This window comes from Dermochelys coriacea, chromosome 1 (assembly GCF_009764565.3).
Source record: "Dermochelys coriacea isolate rDerCor1 chromosome 1, rDerCor1.pri.v4, whole genome shotgun sequence".
Taxonomy (NCBI): Eukaryota; Metazoa; Chordata; order Testudines; family Dermochelyidae; genus Dermochelys; species Dermochelys coriacea.
The window spans coordinates 118,550-139,453 of NC_050068.2; the positions used below are offsets into that span (position 1 = coordinate 118,550).

The 20,904-nt window shown below is 48.6% G+C and overlaps 1 protein-coding gene across 6 annotated transcripts in view; it reads right to left on the reverse strand.

Annotated features, from left to right (window-relative positions):
- Nucleotides 1-14,700, reverse strand: part of LCMT2 (leucine carboxyl methyltransferase 2) — a 121,067-nt gene extending 106,367 nt beyond the window's left edge. For 4 of the 6 annotated variants that reach the window (XR_006277519.1, XM_038421444.2, XM_043503945.1 and 1 more), the window contains exons 1-8: nt 14,401-14,700; nt 10,295-10,419; nt 7,285-7,366; nt 6,731-6,911; nt 5,588-5,744; nt 4,931-5,120; nt 4,244-4,351; nt 3,498-3,588 (exon numbers count right to left, since the gene is read on the reverse strand). Coding sequence is in view for 5 of the 6 variants with exons in the window: in XM_038421444.2 (XP_038277372.2) it covers nt 3,498-3,588; nt 4,244-4,351; nt 4,931-5,120; nt 5,588-5,744; nt 6,731-6,911; nt 7,285-7,366; nt 10,295-10,419; nt 14,401-14,685 (1,219 nt within the window). In the remaining variant the exon portion in view is untranslated. Of the gene's footprint in view, nt 1-3,497; nt 3,589-4,243; nt 4,352-4,930; nt 5,121-5,587; nt 5,745-6,730; nt 6,912-7,284; nt 7,367-10,294; nt 10,420-14,396 lie in introns of all 6 variants that reach the window. The other 2 variants (XM_038421455.2, XM_038421466.2) reach the window with 2 other exon arrangements.
- Nucleotides 14,701-20,904: the final 6,204 nt, after the last annotated feature.

The following is a 20,904-nucleotide window of genomic DNA, read 5'->3' on the forward strand; positions in this document are numbered from 1 at the left end:
TAAGGCCTTTGGCTAAGCAGCAGGGGTAGCCATAAGCTGGGAAGCGTATGGTCACATCCTCACATTCCAAACCAGTCACATTGAAATAAGGTGGTATTGGGCTGTTAGGAAGATGATCCTTTCCTGATAGTGTCCACCACCACCAGATAAAGAAACAGATCTTAAGATGGTTAAAGAAAACTTAGTTTGATAGCATCTTGTCTGGCAAGAAATCACTTATCAATGGTTGTGAAACTCTCATTTCATAGAATCATAGAATATCAGGGTTGGAAGGGACCCCAGAAGGTCATCTAGTCCAACCCCCTGCTCAAAGCAGGACCAAGTCCCAGTTAAATCATCCTAGCCAGGGCTTTGTCAAGCCTGACCTTAAAAACCTCTAAGGAAGGAGATTCTACCACCTCCCTAGGTAACGCATTCCAGTGTTTCACCACCCTCTTAGTGAAAAAGTTTTTCCTAATATCCAATCTAAACCTCCCCCATTGCAACTTGAGACCATTACTCCTCGTTCTGTCATCTGCTACCATTGAGAACAGTCTAGAGCCATCCTCTTTGAAACCCCCTTTCAGGTAGTTGAAAGCAGCTATCAAATCCCCCCTCATTCTTCTCTTCTGCAGACTAAACAATCCCAGCTCCCTCAGCCTCTCCTCATAAGTCATGTGCTCTAGACCCCTAATCATTTTTGTTGCCCTTCGCTGTACTCTTTCCAATTTATCCACATCCTTCTTGTAGTGTGGGGCCCAAAACTGGACACAGTACTCCAGATGAGGCCTCACCAGTGTCGAATAGAGGGGAACGATCACGTCCCTCGATCTGCTCGCTATGCCCCTACTTATACATCCCAAAATGCCATTGGCCTTCTTGGCAACAAGGGCACACTGCTGACTCATATCCAGCTTCTCGTCCACTGTCACCCCTAGGTCCTTTTCCGCAGAACTGCTGCCGAGCCATTCGGTCCCTAGTCTGTAGCGGTGCATTGGATTCTTCCATCCTAAGTGCAGGACCCTGCACTTATCCTTATTGAACCTCATTAGATTTCTTTTGGCCCAATCTTCCAATTTGTCTAGGTCCTTCTGTATCCTATCCCTCCCCTCCAGCGTATCTACCACTCCTCCCAGTTTAGTATCATCCGCAAATTTGCTGAGAGTGCAATACATTTCTGTATTGTTTTATCTTTATGGCCCCCACTTTTCTATTGTGAATCTGTCTGGTTCTCTAATTGTTTCTGTCCACTGTATAATTAATTTTGCTAGGTGTAAGTTAATTAGGGTAGTGAGATATAATTGCAAAAAGAAAAGGAGTACTTGTGGCACCTTAAAGACTAACAAATTTATTTGAGCATAAGCTTTCGTGAGCTACAGCTCACTTCATCTGATGCATGAAGTAACCTATAGCTCACGAAAGCTTATGCTCAAATAAATTTGTTAGTCTCTAAGATGCCACAAGTACTCCTTTTCTTTTTGCAGATACAGACTAACACAGCTGCTACTCTGAAACTTGAGATATAATTGGTTAGAGAACTATGTTACAATATGTTAGGATTGGTTAGTTAAATTTCAGTAAAATGATTGATACAGGTATAGCTGAGAATATTACTATATAAACTGGGGTCAAATAGGAAGCGGGTGGGAAATTGGAATCATGCTTGCTGGAAATTAACCCCAATAAACATTGCATTGTCTGTACTTCGGACTTCTGGTCTTTTGCTATTTGCTGTCTGCGTGACAAGAACCAGGTAGTGGCAGGGTGAAGGGAAAGCCCTCTAACAATTGTCATCCACAAAATTAACATAGGGTTAACACTTAAATCTAAAACTATTCAAATGCGACTTACGAACAGTAAACACAGTCTGTATTCTGCAGATGTAGGGAGATCATGAGCATACAAGGTCCACACAGCGCAACATCTGAATACAGAATGATGCAATTTCCTTGTAAAATGCGCATGTGCAAATTTCTCTATCGATCTCACGCTATTGGGTTCACCAGGGTTTAAATTCTCTTGAATTATTTCCTGGAGGCCCGAGCACCATTCCTCTGCCTACCAGATTCGGGAGGTGGGGGAAGCTCAGACCTTCAGCCCCGCAGGAGGCCCCAGGGCTCGGGCCTTCAGCCCCATGGGGCAGAAGCCTCTCCCCAACGTGGGGTTAAAGCCCTGAGCCCCACCACATGGCAGAAGCCCAAGCTCCCAACTCTTAGTCTAGTAGGCAGAAAATGGGCTGGGGGCTCCACAAGGCACACTTTTAACAGTAAAAAAGCTGCATGCAGCTCGTGAGCCACGGTTTGGCCAAGCCTGCTATATATAATAGAGAGAACAGGATGGCCTACAGGGCCTTGTGGGGAGGCAGGATTGAGGAAATCAGAGACACAGGGTCTAGAGAATGCCACAAATGAGCACTGGATGGGAGGGAGGAGTTGCAGCCACCATCCAGAATAACTCAAAACTAGGAGAGTGCAACAACCTGAAGGAATGAAAAGCTCTCACCACTCAGTCCCTCTGAGCCAGGACACCAACATCGCAGGGTGCAAATCTGACCTCAGTGCTATTGTCAGTGCTACTGCCACTCTGAACTCTGGGGTACAGATGTGGGGACCCGCATGAAAGACCTCCTAAGTCTACCAGCTTACGTTAAAAACTTCCCCAAGGCACAAATTCCTTTCCTTGTCCTTGGACAGTATTGCTGCCACCACCAAGTGAATTACACAAAAATTCAGGGAAGGGTCACTTGGAATCCCTATCCCCACAAGCCCCTTCACCCCCTTTCCTGGGGAGGCTTGAGAATAATATATCAACTAATTGCCTTAGCAATTTGAGTACAGACCAGACCCTTTACCTTCAGGACACTAAAATCAATCAGGTTCTTAAAAGAAGAACTTTATTATAAAGAAAAAAGTAAAAGAATCACACCTCAAAATCAGGATGGAAGGTAACTTTACAGGATAATAAAAAGATTTAAAAACACAGAGGACTCCCCTCTAGACTCAGCTTCACAATTACAAAAACAGGAATAAAACTACCTTTGTAGCATAAGAAAATTCACAAGCTAAAACAAAAGATAACCTAATGCATTTCCTTGCCTACTTACAATTTCTGCGATTTTAGATGGATCATTCCAGGTATATTTTCAGGAGATGATGTACCTGCTTGGTCTCTCCCTCCATCCAGAGAGGGAACAAACAAAGAGAGCCACAAACAAACTCTCCCCACCCAGATTTGAAAGTATCTTCTTTTCTGATTGGTCCTTCTGGTCAGGAGCCAACTAGGTTATTTGAGCTTCCTAACCCCTTACAGGTAAAGCAATTTAGTACAACTGCCAAGGAGGGATTTTATGCTACCTTTCTCTCTATATTTATGACAGCTACAGATTGCAAAGTCATCATTAGCAGGAAGGCTGGAGAGGTCTGCTCAGATGGCAGAATCTCATGTGCTCTTTCTGGAGAAAGGCTATACCACTGGATCTTTTCAGAGGCCTGTGCCAGTGAGAGTCAGTTCATATTTACCTGGCATCTTGGAGAACAGAGGAGTCCAGGAAAGCTCTTCCCCCTTCGATGCAGCCAGGATAAAGTAATGTGAACATTTCAGGTGCCATTCCTGCAGCAAGCCAGAAGAGAGAAACTCAGATCTTTGTAGCAATGGTTGGGGGGGGTGGGGGAAGACACAGACACTAAGGGATGTAGGGGAAGGGATGCAGGCCCACAGCAGATGGAGACAAGATTAACCTGTTAGATTCCCAGACCCTATTACAAATGATGCCAAAGTCTCCAATAATGCACCAGGAAAGCTCTCCTTTTCCCTGTCTCTGGTGCAGGGACCACACTGCTGTAATCTAGGCACTTTACCTTAGATCTAGTCTTGAGCCCACTTGGAGACTGAAACTAGGGCAGAGGCCCAGTCAGGAAGTAAGCTGCAGCACTGGAGCCTGTACTGACATCTGGGAAGTTTAGGAAACTGGGTCTGACTCTGCCCATGGGATGGAGCCTGTGCAGCCAGCTGTGGGAGCAGGAGGCAGGCAGTCACTGAAACATATATTAAAAGGCCAGAACGTCTGCTGCCTGCCTCAGCTTCATGGGCAGCTTCCCTGCAGGCTCCATGTTAACTGGGTCTCAGATTCCCAGGGCCTCTTCTGTCTACCCAGTAACACCTATATCCCCAGCAGCACCTGTGCAGCCAGCCCCATGACCATCAGGGAAGCTACAGCCCCTTAAAGCCAGGCCCCTGGTGTAAGAAAGAAAGGGGGTAAAGTTACCTCATATTCATCAAAGGGCTCCAGAGCCTGCACTCTCCGTCGCTCATCTTCGGGGATAAAGCCGGCATAGAACTCATTCATATCAATGATGCTGCACTCGGCCCATCCCTAAAACAGAGACCCACATTCCCTCAGGGAGAAAGCCACAACCTGCTCCACTCCCTCACAGCAGGGGCTTCACTCCCCCAGTGACAGACTCACAACCTGCTCCCAACTCTAAAACACATTCAAACTGGCAGTGCTGACCAGATTCCCACACAATTGGCTGGCCTGAACATGGACAGCTCAATCCCATTGTGGGGGCATGCCTCCTGTCTTCAGGATTCACACTGCAGCAAATGCCCCATCCTGAGCATGTTGCTGTGACTAGCTCAGAGTCAACACTCATTGTACCCCAGCTAATAGGTCCTAAACTTGTGAGATCCTTCGAGGGATGCAACTTCACCACAATAAGCAGTGTACTAGCTCCTGCATGGAGAGAGCTGTCAGACAAGGGAAGGTGCTCTAAGAGACTGGGCATAGGGAGAGGAGGACATGTGACTGCTGGAGTGGGTAGTGCCTCTTATCCCTGGCCTGGTTCTGACCAACCCACACCAAAGCCCAGTCGGATCATCCCTGCCTTCTGAAGTTATGCTCTTTCCCAGATGGCTCAGACCCCACACCTGCTCCAGGACCATAACCACCTACCCGCTGGAGAAAGCGTCTCCTCTGCGCCTCACAATCGGGATACTGGGCCAGGGTATGCAGCACAGAGTTTAGCCGGCTGAAGTGCTGCCGCATGATGTGACCAAAGGGGTCCTCAGGGTGCATCTGCTCATAGACCACAAACTGCGCACAGGAGAAGTGCTGAGCTGCCCACTGGATCAAAGCATCCGACCTGTAAGAGCCACAGGCAGAGGAGAGAAATTGAGAAGGCTGTGGCCCCAGCAGAGATGGGAACAGGCACCAGGATTCTTTCTACAGATCCACAGAGGGTGCCACTGGAGGTGGTTCTTCTGTTTGGAGGGAAGTGTGCTAAGCAGAGAAACATCTGGTGCTGGGAAGCTGCAAGAGCCCTCCCCCAGCTGCCCAGAGGGCTCTAGAAGCTGCCAGGATCCAGAGCCATTCCCATTTGAGATGTAGTTCTGGACATCACCTACTTAATGAAGGGATTTACCCCGTGGCAGCTCTAACTAAGTAGCTGCCAGTGGCTTCCACAATTCACCCAGGGAACAGCCAAAAGGCTCTAGATATAGGTCTCCAGGATCAGACTTTCCACTCTCAGACCCTCTCCACATACTAATACTGTCCTCACTGCACCCACTTAGGCACCTAGCTAACAGGGAAGAGAGTGAGCCAACCAACCTGCTGATCTCCATGTAAGTGAGCACCACTTCTGCTAAAAGCATGGTGGGAATGTCAGGGTCCAGGCCTGCCTCCTTTAGGGCTTGCTCCAGCTTAGACAGCTCAGATAAATCCACTCCCAGCAATTTATAATCCTCCACAGAAAAGCTCATGGCTCCTGGGGGAAAACAATCAAGACACCCTCATTACAACACTGACCCCTTGCTGCTATGCTGGCAGCAGCAGGAGTGACAGGAACACCCACATGAGAGACAACCCACTCTCAAGAGTGTCCCCTCCCCCAGTGACAGCGTGTGGAGGCAGAAGCTTAGTTCCCTCTAAGCTGCGCAGCAGCCTATTAAGCGCCATGCAGGCGCTCAGGGATGTGGCAGAGAGAGGCACCCAGCCCGGACCTGCTGCAGCAGGAAGAGGTGCCCCGCCCCCAGCCCCGGACCTGCCGCGGCGGGGAGAAGCACCCCTCCCCCAGCCCCAGACCTGCCCTGGCCTGGACCTGCTGCGTCCAGGAGAGACACCCCTCTCCGGCCCAAGCCCAGGTGCTGCTGCGAGAAGAGAGAGCTGGGGGGAGTCCTCTCTCTCCACTGTAGCCCCAGGGCAGCCTGCATTCCAAACCCCTCATCCCTGGCCCCATCCCAAAGCCCGCACCCCCAGCTGGACACCATATCCCCCACTCCAACCCTCTGCCCCAGCCCTGAGCCCCTCATCCTCACCCCACCTCAGAGCCTGCACCCTCAGCTAGACTCCTCATCCCCCCACACCCCAAACCTCTGCCCCAGCCCTGAGCCCCCTCCCACACTCCAAACCCCTCGATCCAACCCCCGCCACATGAATTTTGTTATGTGCACCAATATGTGTCACACATCACCTCCATATTGGTGCACATAACAAAATTCATTCCACACGTGTGGGAAAAATTAGAGGGAACACTGGGCAGGAGACTGGGAAAACCCATGCCATAGACTCCAATTTATTACTAATAGGCCACAAAGGGACAATGTCAAGAATGATCTGCAAAAGGCCCAGGAAATTTACAACCAGTGTATTCCCAGTATCCCTTGTGCAAACTCCACATATATACTCTGCCTCTGCATCTGATGACAGGTAAGTTGCATTCTGGCTAGCTTGTTGCAGCCAGAAATGTCATACCTGATTCTCTCCCTCCAACTCCTCCCACGACCATGGCCAAGTCCTCCGTACCCTTGATCAGAGCAGCTTTCCGGCTTGCCACACTTGGGAAATCTACCTCATACACCACAGTGCAACTCAGAAGACCCACAGCCTTTAGGCGGAAATACAGGGAGTCAAAGCCTGCACCGAAAGAAAGGATCTGCGGGGGGGGAGGGGAGGAGGAGAGAGAAATGTTATTTAATTCCAGCAGCAGCCTGGCTATTTGCAGGGCACAAAGCACCAGAGTATGTAGGTGCCAACATCCACGGGGCATGAGCCTGGCATGGCAAAGCCCCAGTAGTAGGAACATGTACACAGACAGTGCCTCCCTCCCAAGGATTTTGTCTCCTCTGCCCAGGCTCAAAGAACAAAAGTGGGCAACTAACGGTGCCAGTCTTATATACTCATCTGCACCTTCCAGGGAAGGGATGACAGGGGATATGCCACACTAATGCAGACCACAGACACCAAGGAGGTCTCCCCAGACCCACAATGGGAGCTCAGGCCCTGCACTCCTCCCCCAGAGAATTCACCTGTCTCCTGGGGTGGCCTTGACTCTGTAGCAGAAATTCTCGCACACAATGATCCACAGCTCGGGCCCGGACATAGTAACCCCTAGGAAATAAAATCCAACTGTTGTATCCAGATTTCCCCTTTCACTCAAAAACGCCACACTCTCCTTCTCGTGGGAACTTCACTCCCTTCTTTCAGAATCCATTCCTTTCCCAAAAGGCCTCATTCCCTCCTCCTCTACTTCACACCTCTGTGATTCCCCTGTGCTGCAGAACAGTATGCATAGCCCATTCCTGCTACTCTAGTCCCTGAAGTGCAGTAGGCAGTCCGGAGCTTGCTTTCTTTAATAGAATCAAAGAATATCAGGGGTGGAAAGGACCTCAGGAGATCATCTAGTCCAACCCCCTGCCCAAAGCAGGACCAACACCAACTGACTCATCCCAGTCAGGGCTTTGTCAAGCCTGACTTTAAAAACCTCTAAGGAAGGAGATTCCACCACCTCCCTAGGTAACGCATTCCAGTGCTTCACCACCCTCCAATGAAAAAGTTTTTCCTAATATCCAACCTAAACCTCCCCCACTGCAACTTCAGACCATTACTCCTCATTCTGTCATCTGCTACCACTGAGAACAGCCTAGATCCATCCTCTTTGGAACCCCCTTTCAGGTAGTTGAAAGCAGCTATCAAATCCCCCCTAATTCCTCTCTTCTGCAGACTAAATAATTCCAGTTCCCTCAGCCTCTCTTCTTAAGTCATGTATTCCAGTCCCCTAATCATTTTTGTTCCCCTCCGCTGGACTCCTTCCAATTTTTCCATATCCTTCTTTTAGTGTGGGGCCCAAAACTGGACATAGTACACCAGATGAGGCCTCACCAATGTTGAATAGAGGGGAATGATTGTGTCCCTCGATCTGCTGGCAATGCCCCTACTTATACAGCCCAAAATGCAGTTAGCCTTCTTGGCAACAAGGGCCCAGCGTTGACTCATATCCAGCTTCTCGTCCACTGTAACCCCAGGTCCTTTTCTGCAGAACTGCTGCCTAGCCATTCAATCCCTAGTCTGTAGCTGTGCATGGGATTCTTCCATTCTAAGAGCAGGACTCTGCACTTGTCCTTATTGAACCTCATCAGATTTATTTTGGCCCAATCCTCTAATTTGTCTAATTTGTCTTTCCCTTTTGCTGTCTCCAGTTGGTAAACGTGCTTCTCACAGTCCAGCAGCTACCACTGTCCTTCCTTCCCAAGGCCACTCCAGGCCTACTGAGGACATGGAGGGTCCAGGAGGAGGCAGAGCTGGTAACTGAGCGGCGGGGAAGTATGTCCAGGATGTCCTCTGAAGTGAAATGGCCCATTCATTACCACTGGTGTTCTCCTCCCCCGTCTCCTAGATTCAGCATTACGAGCCTGTGGCCTGCACCAAGCATTCCTATTCCCAGCTCCCAGCACAGATCCAGTCAATTGTGCCTAATGCTGGAAATCAATGGGCCTCTTCTGGCACAGAACTGATTCATCCTGACCAGGACTCCCGTGCCATCCTCTCTGGTGTCATTTTCACCGTGACAGCTAGACCCTCCCACATAAGCCTCTACTATACCAGGCAAAAGACAGACCGTGAGCACTAACATGCATAGCGCACAAATCTCCCTAGAGGAGGATTTGGACTCTTCATCCTTTGATTTAAGGAGCAGTGTCTGTTCCCCTAAGGATTCAAATGAGTAAATCACAAAAGAACTGCTAAGGAAACTACCTGTAAGCAGTGGTGCTAAACTGGGACAATCCAGTGATATAGATTTTATGAAAGTTAATAGCCTTCTTCCCTAGACCTTTGGAAAAAAAGTTTAACTGTAATGGGGTGTCCACACCACATGAGCCCTGAGCATGGTAATGTGTGCCAGAAAGGGCCAATTACTTTCTATGCTGCAGGGGAACCAGACACTGATAAGGTCTAGTGGCAGATGAAGCCCAGCCGAGAGAAGGAGCAGGGATAGGAGCATAAAGCCAGGAAGAGAGAGAAGGAGGGGGTGACAGGGATGACTTCTGCAGTCGCTCACTAGAGGAAAAGAGAGTTGGCCAAGGTCAAGGAGTAAATCCAAAAACAGGATAAGCCTTGGATCCTGTCCTGGACTAGAGAATTTGACAAGTGGTTAAGAAGGTGAAGTAGCCACAGAGAGGGGCAGAAGCTCCAGTTGTAAACCCATAGATGTGCCAAGGAGATAAGGAGGTGGAGCAGGAAAGAGCCCAGAGAAACAGCAACAGGGTCTGAGATTTAGCAGACCTAGGTTGCTAGTTACAGGGTCCCTGGGCTAGAACCACAGTAGCAGATGGGTCCAGGTTTCCCTACCAGCCACTGCAAAAGTGGCAAACAAACTGGAGCTGGAACAGAAGATTGCCTGAAACAGCATAAGGACAGCTTGTCCGGTGGGACTTTGTTACCTCAGAACTGGAGGACTATACAGTGACTTGGCTAAAGGGACGAGTCATGAAGAAGGAGCACCCTGAGTCCCAGAGAGAGAGAGAGGCCACAGCACAAGCAACCAATAGAAAGGGGTGTGAAATGGGTGCAAGGGCTAATTCCCAAACCTAGCCATAAGGAGGTGCACCTGCAGTGAGTGGAACCCTGTTACACCATCTGAAAATTTTAAAACCCATCTTTGGCGGAAGCCTATATTTCAGGAACTCCATTTCCAAATGGCACTAAAATTGCACCCTAATGTATACTTGTGCTCCTGTTATTGCACAGTAATGTTTAGGACAATCTAACTGCACACATGGATCTTAGAACACTCAGAAAGATTACCTCTTAACATTGAGCATAGCTTTCTGCTCAATCATGACAGTGCATTTCCCTTATTAAAAAAAAAAAAAGAATGACCAAGACTGAAGGCCAGGCTATGATTTACTGACAGTAGAGATCAATGGAAGCTCTACCCACAAAATAAAACCAATCACAGCAATCCCCCCTGCCACTAAGTAACAGTAGCCCCTCCCAAAGGATAGCAAGAACCAAATCAAACCAAAGCCTGTTCCTCACCAATGAATCAGCGGCGCTCGTCTGCATCTCTTGGTAACGAAGTACTGTAGGAAGCCATCCTGGATGTAGCCAAGAGCCGCAGTGGAGCATTTACTGACGATACTGCTGTCGTTAGTGCCCTGAATCTGAACAGGGAACAAGGAGAAGGACTGCTCATTCTCATTCAGTCTGCTGATGTATACCTAGGAGTAGCCATAAGGAAACAGCTGGATCTAAACTGGGCAGCTCAGGCCCTTTCCTTTTTTAGAAAGCAAGTTAGTCCATCCCTTGGAAAGTCACAGGCCCAGTGAGTTTCCTCAATGCCCAAGTGAAACATGCTGCCTGGCAGCAGGGCTAGGGCACTGACGGACTACACACTTCTGCTGGACCCACAAATGCACTATCCCCTCCCACCATACCAGTCATGGGGACTCACCAACAGCTTATGCAAGGTCAGGAGACTAGAGCATCAGTGGCCCAATATACAGTCCAAATCTGACGCATGAACTCTTTGTGCCACAGTGTAACCATATGCCATAGGCATCAGAGGCAGAGAGAGTTCCTCTCTTCTTCTGTAAAAACTGTACTAGAAAGGGAGTCAAGACCTTGCTCAGGATCCTATATCTACTGCTCTTGCCCCACCCCATGATGGCGAACTCATTGAAATAGTTGCCTAATTTTACAACAGGCTACATAAAAAGCACTAGCAAACTCAGTACAAACTACAATTTCATACAGTGACTTGTTTATACTGCTCTATATACCATACACTGAAATGTAACTACAATATTTATATTCCAATTGATTTATTTTATAATTATATGGTAAAAATTAGAAATTAAGCAATTTTTCTGTAATAGGGTGCTGTGACATTTTTGTATTATTATGTCCGATTTTGTAAGTAAGTAGTTTTTAAGTGAGGTGAAACTTTGGGGTATGCAAGACAAATCAGACTCCTGGAAGGGGTACAGTAAACTGGAAAAGTTGAGAGCCACTGGCCTAAAAACTGCCAAGGGTAGGAATTGAATTCACAGAATTTGCGTATAGTTCATAACCGCAGAATGTAACCTTGAGCCCATCCAATTACTGTGACAACAGACTTCCTGTTAACCCTCTAGCTTGCACCAGAGCCCCAGTCACTATTCCTGAAGGAATTCTGAGCCAAAAAATTAAAAATTCTGCAAAATCCTGCATATTTTGTCAAAACAACACAATATAATCATGCCATTTTCAATTATTTTGGTAATTTATTTCAAAATACCGGTCAGCAAGCATGTCTGTAACAATACAGACAACAAAAGATTCGGGAAATGTTTTTTGACAAATAGATTCCTTACAAGCACATCTACATTGCTCCACAGAACAGATGGCAATACTAATATTTCCATGTATGTCAAGCACAGAAGACTTTAAGGGTATGGCGACAAAGCAAAAAAAAGCCTGAGGCTGGCCCATGCCAGGCAACTCGGGCTCACAGGGCTGAGGCTGCAGGGCTGTTCAGGCTGCTGTGCAAACTTCTGGGCTTGGACTAAAGTTGGAACTCTGGTACTCTCCCACCCTGCAGAGTCCTGGAGCCCAGGCTCCATCAATGAAACAGGAAAAACCTAAGGGCCCCGCCTCTCTGTGCCAGGGGCATCACAAAAGTGAGCAAGAGGGACAGAGTCTCAAAGACACACCCAGCCTTGCCCTCCGATCCAGGTGTAGGGCAAGCAGAGTCAGCCCAGCAGTAGCTAAGTGTGGAGGAGCTTAATGTGAGGTCCGTGTGCGGGAGGAACTGGATGCACAGGGGCTTGCTGGGGGGGTTTGGGTGCAGGGGGAATGAGACTCGGCGGGGGTCCAGATTAAGATGGTTGGGGCTCAGCACAGGGAGTCCAGATGCATGGGAGGGCAGCTCTGCATACCGTGACCCCTCCCCTGTGGCTGGGGAGCAATGAGGGCAGGAAGCAGAGGGGGTATGGAGCTTCCTGCAGCCAGGGGAGATTTCTGGGGGCAGCTCTGACCTAGCCACAGGGGCAGCCCATGGTAGTCCTGTCCTCTCCCAACCAGCCCAGCCAGGACTAGCAGCTGGACCTGTCAGGGTGTCCCCAGCCCAGCCCCTCCTCAGCTCCAGGCACACTGCGATAGTGAGCGAGAGGGACAGAGTCTCTCTCGCTCGCTTCCACGCACAGCCCTGCTGTGATTTACATCTCCAAGGCACCCGCACTGCTGGGGAGGGGCACTTGACTACTCTTGTGGCTTCTCTTTGCTTTCCTGTCCGAAGTCTTTTATCTGTGGAGAAGCAAAGAAATCTGCCAGGAACATGAATTCTGCACATGCACAGTGGCACATTTCTCTAGAAGTAAGTCATGCTGCACGTGCATATTTCACTCTCTTTGGAGCAACAGTTTACTTCCAAGCTGAGACAGAGTTCTTAACTTAACCCTCAATATTTGAAATACTGCTTTCCCAAATGGCAATGGGTGCTATACACTAGCTTACCATTTCTCAAATGCAGCCACCAGGAGATTTTCTTGCACCCACAGCCTCCTGGGCAGTGACTGGGGGGGCGGGGCAAAGCAGTGGATACTCCCCCAGGGCCACCTCCCTCCTCCCTGTCTGGAGCCACAAATGTCAGAGAACCAAACAGCCAGTGAATTCCCCACCTTCCCGGGGATGGCGAAGCTTGGGCTTTGGGCTTCAGCCCTGGGGTGGCAGGCAGCAGGCTCTGGTCGTGGAGCTTTGGGTTCTGGCCCTAAGCTCACCACACGCACACACCTCATCGCGCCTGACCACCGCTGTCTCTCCCGGCCCCAGGACTCTGGCCACCACCAGTGGGACTGTGGCCTCGGGGCCCTGGCCGCACAGGCACCAGCTGCCGCCCTGGGCTCATCCCCATACACATTGCCCCTGGTTCCTACTGCCACCCCGGAGTCCCATGCAGCCTCCCATTAGTCCTGGCCCCCGCTGTCTCCATGCTCACTTCCCCATCCAGGATTTAATTTGTCCCCTGGCTTGCAAAGCTGAGTAAGTCCGCTGCGAAAATTTATATTTATTTGTTTATTAATTTCACTTTTCACAGCCTCCCAGCTAGCTAGTAAGTCTGCTGTGAAACTTACTAGCTAGCAAGTCTTTTTAAAAAAGCAACCAAAAAGCAAAAGAAATAACAAAAAACAAGAATGTGCAAAATATCTTATTTGTGTATCTATTTTGTTTAGGGTCAGTATAGAAGAGACAGACCCCCAGAACTTTGTTGTGAGAACCCCTGCACTAACTGATAGTCCTGAAGGGGTGAAACAGTCTGAGCCCCACCTGTGCACAAAGCCCAGGACCGATGCTTTGGGGGGGGGAGGTGGGGGACCAGCAGGCCAATCCAGCCGGGGAGGGGGCTGTGGAGTGAGGCGGAGTGCGCTGGTTTGGGTTTGGGGGGGAACGCTGGGTGCATTGCCAGGCTCTGGGGGGGAGGCAGAGGGGTTGTGTGCCAGGGGCCTCCGGGGGAGCCGTTGCCCGTTCTGACAGGCTGTTTGTAACGCCATGTTCACTAGTTTTGGGAGGTTGTCGACTGAGGCTACTTTTGTTGATAGGTTTCAGAGTAGCAGCCGTGTTAGTCTGTATTCGCAAAAAGAAAAGGAGTACTTGTGGCACCTTAGAAACTAACAAATTTATTTGAGCATAAGCTTTCAAGAGCTACAGCTCACTTCATCGGATGCATTCAGTGGAAAAATCGCGCCAATTGTGTGGGGGTCGGGGGGGCGGGCAGGCGCAGTGATCTTGCCCCGCCCTGACGCAGCCAGTTCCAGGAGCCCGCTGACTGGTCAGGAAACGGCCTGGGGTCACTCATCCGTGCTCAGCCGCGAGCCCTTTCGAGCTCCAGGCCGCACCGCGGCGAGGCAGAGAAGATCGAGACCAGCCCTGGGTGCCAGGGCCCTGGGCCCACGCGGCCTAGCGAGGGGGCCCGGGCTGCGGGACTACGGAGCAGGGAGGGAGGCGCTGTGCTCGCCACACGCCGCCGCGGGAGGCCCGGGCCGGCGAACGGGAACGGGCTCGGCAGAGCCCCGAGATCGTGCTCGCCGGGCCCGGCCGGCTCCAGCCCCGCAGCGCCCCCAGGGACGGGTCTGCCCGGGCGCAGCCAAGGCCACGCGCTCACCTACCGCCTGGTCCCGCGCCGCGTGCCGCCCCCTCCGGCTGCGCCCCATCCCACGGGCGCGGGGCAACCGGCGCCCCCAACAGCGCCGGCCGGCCGGAGACCGAGCCTGAGCAGTGAGAAACCTCCCGCTGGGCAGAGTGGCCCGTCTGCGGCCACGGAGAGCGGCTTCCGGCGGCGCCCAGGTTGATGATAGAGCGGCCACCCCGGGGCCGTCCGCCACAGGATGAGGGTACTGGTCCAGCTCTCTAGTCGCGGGTGGAGGAGAGGGCGGGGCTAAAGGCTCCTCCATGAAAGGGGCTGAGGGGGCGGGGAAATCGGGGTGTACCCCCCATTAGCTGAGTCTCGCGGTGGTCCGGTCCCGCCCCCAAACCGGGATCCTCTGCCGCGCTGCTGCCCCAAGCGCTGAGGGGTGACTGGGGCAGGGAGTAGGGGTAGGGCTGCTAGCGTTGACTCCCCTGGGGTGTCCTGTGCCAGACAGTTAAAAATTCTGTGCCCAATATTTTAAAATTTTGCAAGTTTTATTTGTCAAATAAATTTGGAGGCTGCAGCGTGGCCTCGGGGAGCCCAGGCCCCTGGCTGCACAGAGGTGGGAGATCACCCTGCAGCTCCCCCCCAGGACACGACTCAGCGATGACACTGCGCAAGGATTGGGCCTGCCCCAGAGACACCCTAGGGGCCCGCCCCTTCGTGCCAGGTGCACCAGGTGTGGGCGGGCAGGTTTAGCAAGGCAGGATCTTAGTGTGAGGGAATCCAGGTGTGGGTTGAGAGGGTTCTGTGTGGGGCACTCTGGGTGTGGGTGGCTCAGTGCAGGATCTGGCTGTGTGGGGGATTTGGATGCACAGGGGCTTATTGGGGGATTCTGGGTGCAATGGCAATGGGACTCTGCAGGGCAGTCTAGTTGCAGGTGGTTGGGGTTAAAGTGGACAGGGCTGGGGGGGAGAATAGAGCTTAGCAGGGGGGTCTAAGTGTGTGGAGGTCCAGATGCTAGGGGAGTGGGGCTCAGTGGTGAGAGGGATCCAAGAGCGTGTGGCTCATCAGGGTGATGCAGGTGGAGTGGGGTTCATGGGGGGGGTTCTGAGTTCAGAGGGATGAGGCTTGGTGGGAGGGTCTGGCTGACAAGTGTTCTGGATGCATGGGATTTGGGCAGATGGGGGAGCAGCTTCCTATATAGTGATCCCTCCCCCTGCAGCTGAGGAACAATAGTGGGGGAGTTTGCAGAGCTTCCTGCAGCTGGGGGAGAAATCTGGGGGGTGGGTCTGACCTGGACCCAGATGCCATGCAGGGGAAGAGGAAGACCCATCCTCCCCAGCCCAGCTGGGACTAGCTGCTGAGCCCAATGCAGGGTAGGAGCTACCAGCCGGGTCTGCCCCAGTCCCACCCCCTGCCTCACAGTGATTTACCTCTCTACAGCTGACTTGGGCACCCAAAACATACTGCTAGGGAGGGTCATATGACCATTCTTGTGGCTTCCCTTTGCTTCTGTGATGTTCTCCTGGTGTTATCTGGATCAGTGATCTGCTAGGTCGCTCCAGTCCTTGACTCTGGGAGCCAGTTTTACCCTGCTCTGCTATGAGAACCCCCACTCCTGGGCTGTTCACGCACAGCCTCTAGCATGTAAGCTGCTCTGTGGATTGTGCAACCGAATGACAATAGCCAATATCTCCGGCCCCAGACACAACCCTAGGAATCTCCATCTTGCAGTGTCCAGTTATGCCTGCTGGATGCTGCAAGCTTATATGAGTTCATCAGTTTAACAAATAAATTGATATGCACCAGGCTTGTTATCCCAAAGAGAGTCTCTGACACCCTTCAAACCAAACACACTGCTTCAGGTAGACTGCTTCAGGTAAACAAACACATTTATTAACTACAAAGACAGATTTTAAGTGATAGGCAAAAAGTCAGAGTGGTTACCAAAATAAAATAAAATATAAACATGCAGTCTAAACTCTCAACCCTAAAGTTATATATAAAATTGAATACCTTGCAAAATTATAAAATGATATAATATTTAATGACAGGTTTCAGAGTAGCAGCCGTGTTAGCATTAAGCAGTTTTTCTCACCCCACTGAATATTGCAGTCCTTAATATACAGGTTTGTTCCTTAAACCTGGGCCAATCTACTTTATTGGAGTCTTGTCTTCTTCTCAGTGGCTTGCAGCGAAGGTGGGGGCAGGGCCCCAGCAGTGGGGCTGCCGCTGAATTGCCTGGAGCCAGCCCTGATAATGTCATGGTGAAATGTGTGTAGCAACTTTATATGTAAAGTTATAAACAAGCTGAAATTAGATCTGAAATGTGTTTACTAGACAAGGCTGAGTAAACCATTTTCTCAAAGACAAGGGACAAGCTGTTGCCTCTAGCCAGGTATCATCAAAATTGATGGGCAGTCACCTATCAAGCAGCCATTCTTTGCCAAGGAAGGGGGTGGGGCATGAACAGACCAATTTGCATCTTAGCAAACAACAGCATGCAACCTCTTTCATCAGCAGATGCCTTGTCTCTGTCATCACAGCAGGAATGAACTGTATCTAGGAATAAACCTCAGGAAAATGCATTTTCAAAGGGTAACTGACTTATAAAAAGAAAAGGAGTACTTGTGGCACCTTAGAGACTAACAAATTTATTTGAGCATAAGTTTTCGTGAGCTACAGCTCACTTCAATGGATGCATTTGATGAAGTGAGTTGTAGCTCATGAAAGCTTATGCTCAAATAAATTTGTTAGTCTCTAAGGTGCCACAAGTACAAAAAATTTATTTGAGCATAAGCTTTCGTGAGTTACAACTCACTTCATCAAATGCATCCATTGAAGTGAGCTGTAGCTCACGAAAGCTTATGCTCAAATAAATTTGTTAGTCTCTAAGGTGCCACAAGTACTCCTTTTCTTTTTGCGAATACAGACTAACACGGCTGCTACTCTGAAGTCTGACTTATAAAAGTGAGTGTTAAAAATACAGGTTATCTCTCATCTCTTTCACCTAAGAAGACAAAAGAAACATCCGTTGGACTTTGAGAGCCAATCCTGGCCTGAGAGTTTGGTCAGCAATGTTACTGGGAACACATGGAAAGGACTTTACCTTAAACCAAGTCTACTTTAAGTTTTAGTACTAAGAAGTGTTTTATCTTTATTTCTCTTGTAACCATTTCTGACTTTAATGCCTTATAGTTGTACTTACTTAAAATCTGCTTGTAGTTAAATAATCTTGTTTTATTCTTTAATCAAACTAATCCAGTGTCGTGATCTATGCAGGTAACTCCATTTAGAGTAGTATCTAGGACAGGGAGTGTGTTGGCCTCATCCTGCAAGTGGTAGCCGAGGCTGATGAAAGCCAGTGTGACTGAAGTGTGCTGACAGGCTGCTGGACCATGGATATACACAGACACTCAGAGTGTGACCTGCATGGTGGCAGGCTGACTGGGAGGTGTGGTGGTTTGTGAGAAGTGGTTAAGAAAAACAAGTTTTCTCCCTCCTCCTTGTAACAACCTTTTTATGTACTTGAAAACTGTTATGTCCCCTCTCAGTCTTCTCTTCTCCAGACTAAACAAACCCAATTTTTTAAATCTTCCCTATTAGGTCATGTTTTCTAGACCTTTAATCATTTTTGTTGCTCTTCTCTGGACTTTCTCCAATTTGTCCACATCTTTCCTGAAATGTGGCAGCCAGAACGGGACACAATACTCCAGTTGAGGCCTAATCAGCGCGGAGTAGAGTGGAAGAATTACTTCTCGTGTCTGGCTTACAACACTCCTGCTAATACATCCCAGAATGATGTTCACTTTTTTTTGCAACAGTGTTACACTGTTGACTCGTATTTAGCTTGTTATCCCCTCACTTTCCGTTTGTAGAAATGATCAAATGGAGCAAAACCTGTAGATACTTGGGGTATTTCCCTATAAGCAAACAACAGATAGTCCTGGGCCCTTTTGGTTGCATACATTCCCAGCACTGATTTCACTGTCCTGTTGAACCTCTCCACCAAACTTTTTGTCTCTGGGTGATATGGGGCAGCCTTTAGTTGTTTCATTCCATACAACTTATTTAATTCATTGAAGAGCTAGGACATGAAATTTGACCCATGATCTGATAAAATCTCTTTAGGGGAAATTCACTCTGCTGAAAAGGACTTTTGCCACAGCGTCAGCTTCTGTGTTAGACAGAGCCACTGCCTCCAGTGATGGCAAAATCCACTACGACCAAGATATATCTTCCCCCTTTGGGCAGGATGTGGTATACAGCCCACAATGTCCATTACCACCTTAAAAATGCCTCTTGTAGCACAGCCAAGGGATCTTTGGGGGAGCCCTGCCAGTCTCTCTCTCTCTCTCTCTTCTGACATAAGTCACAAGATCTGCAATAATCTCTCACATTTTTCTGTATCCCTGGCCAGTAAAAAATGCTTTTTTTAATCTATTTTAGGTCATCTTTGCTCCCACCAGCAAAAGGGCAGTCGTGGGTTAGCAATGCTAATTTCCCATGGTGCTGGGCAGGCTGAATATTTCCAGCATGCATATATAATTATTCATAGGTCACCCCTATATACCACGCAATAATGTTAATGACCAGCATGTTACCAGTTCACATATGATATCTTACATGATACATTTTTAAGTGCAGTTTATGAGAATAGTGATATGGGTTACACTGAGCTGCTCCAGCCAGCTGAGACTTACTGATAGATACCAGGGAGCCCCTTGCCCTCTGGCACTGGGATGCTATTAGGGTCAGAGTTGCCTATACAATAATGCTAGGAGCCTGAGTAACAAACGAGAAATTAAAATTGCTCATTTATGAAGATAAATTTGAGCTAGTTGTTATTATGGAAACTTGGTGGAATGATTCACACAACTGGAATGTTAAAAGGGAGGGGGAGTGGCATTGTATGCCAAAAATGGCATTACCTGTTAGCAAGTCACTGATAATTTAGGACATTGATCCATAAGCATTCAAAATCATTTTGTTCTAACAGATAAAGCAAAAGATAGAGTATTAGTTTGTGTCTGCTTCTAATGATGCTGCCCTTTGGTGGGACACAACTGAGAGTATCAATTCAGGACAAATTGCTTAGAGCAGGGCAGTTACAGCCCAAGGCTGGGGTTTCTCCACTTCTAAGGCACACCAAACCAGCCAGACAGAGAGGACTTTGGTTTTACCCTGCTGGCTAACCATAAGTCATACAAGCAATTCCCTTAGACACTCCAGTTTCCCAGTATCACCACCGGTGTCACTCATTATGGGGACGAATGGTTATGAAAATCAATACTCCAGTAAAAGAAAAAAGGTTCTCTCAATCCCAAAGGACCAAGCCCCAGACCCAGGTCAATATACAAGTCAGATCTTGCCCACAAATCACGCTATTGCCAATCCTTTAGAATCTAAAATCTAAAGGTTTATTCATAAAAGAAAGAAATATAGATGAGAGCTAAAATTGGTTAAATGGAATCAATTACATACAATAATGGCAAAGTTCTTGGTTCAGGTTTATAGCAGTGATGGAATAAACTGCAGGTTCAAATCAAGTCTCTGAAGTTCATCCACAGCTGGGATGGGTCATTCAGTCCTTTGTTCAGAGCTTCAGTTTGTAGCAAGGTTCCTCCAGAAGTAGAAGCAGAATTGAAGACAAGATGGAGGAGTTTCCAGGGCCTTTTATATTCTCTGCCCATGGAAGGACACCCCTTTGTTCTTACTGTGGAAAATCACAGCATCAAGATGGAGTCTGGAGTCACATGGGCAAGTCACATGCCCATGCATAACTCAGTTTGCAGGCCGGCGCCATTGTTTACATGTTAGTTTGAACGTTCCCAGGAAAGCTCAGATGTGGATTGGCGTCTCCCAAAGTCCATTGTCAGTTATGTGTTTCTTGACTGGGCACTTACTGAGAATCGTCCCTTCTCAAGAAGCTGACCAAATGCTTCATTGAGGCTACTTAGAATCAAAACACATTGAGATACAAGTACATAGCCAATATTCATAACTTCAACTACAAAAATGATACATGCATACAGATAGCATAATCATAACTAGAAAATCATAACCTTTCCATAGACACTTTACTGGACCTCCTTTGTATAAGATTTGGAGCAACTTTTGGACCTTGGTTGCAACAATGATCTATATGGTCCCAGTTCATGTCAATATCGTCACACCCCCAACGCAAAATTGATTCAGGAAGGGAGGACACAAACATCACTAACTGCGTACCAAGAGCTCCCCATCCTTGGTTCTGTCTTACTACAGCTAGTATTGGTGTATAATACAAATGGTTTATCAAAGTCATGTTTAATAACATGATTGAATCTCTTTACAAACTCAAAGTAAAACCTGGTTAGAACAATAGTGGATTGGATCTGCTCTTGCAGCATGGTTCCTGTATGCCTCATGTGATCTTGCCAAGAGCTAAAGAAAATAGCTACTTTATTTGTACAAACTCTGGTAAATGTTTGGAACCCAATTAATATTGAGTCAATGTAGATATTAATGTTGTCCATAGTATAGAAGTCTTGGCATTTAG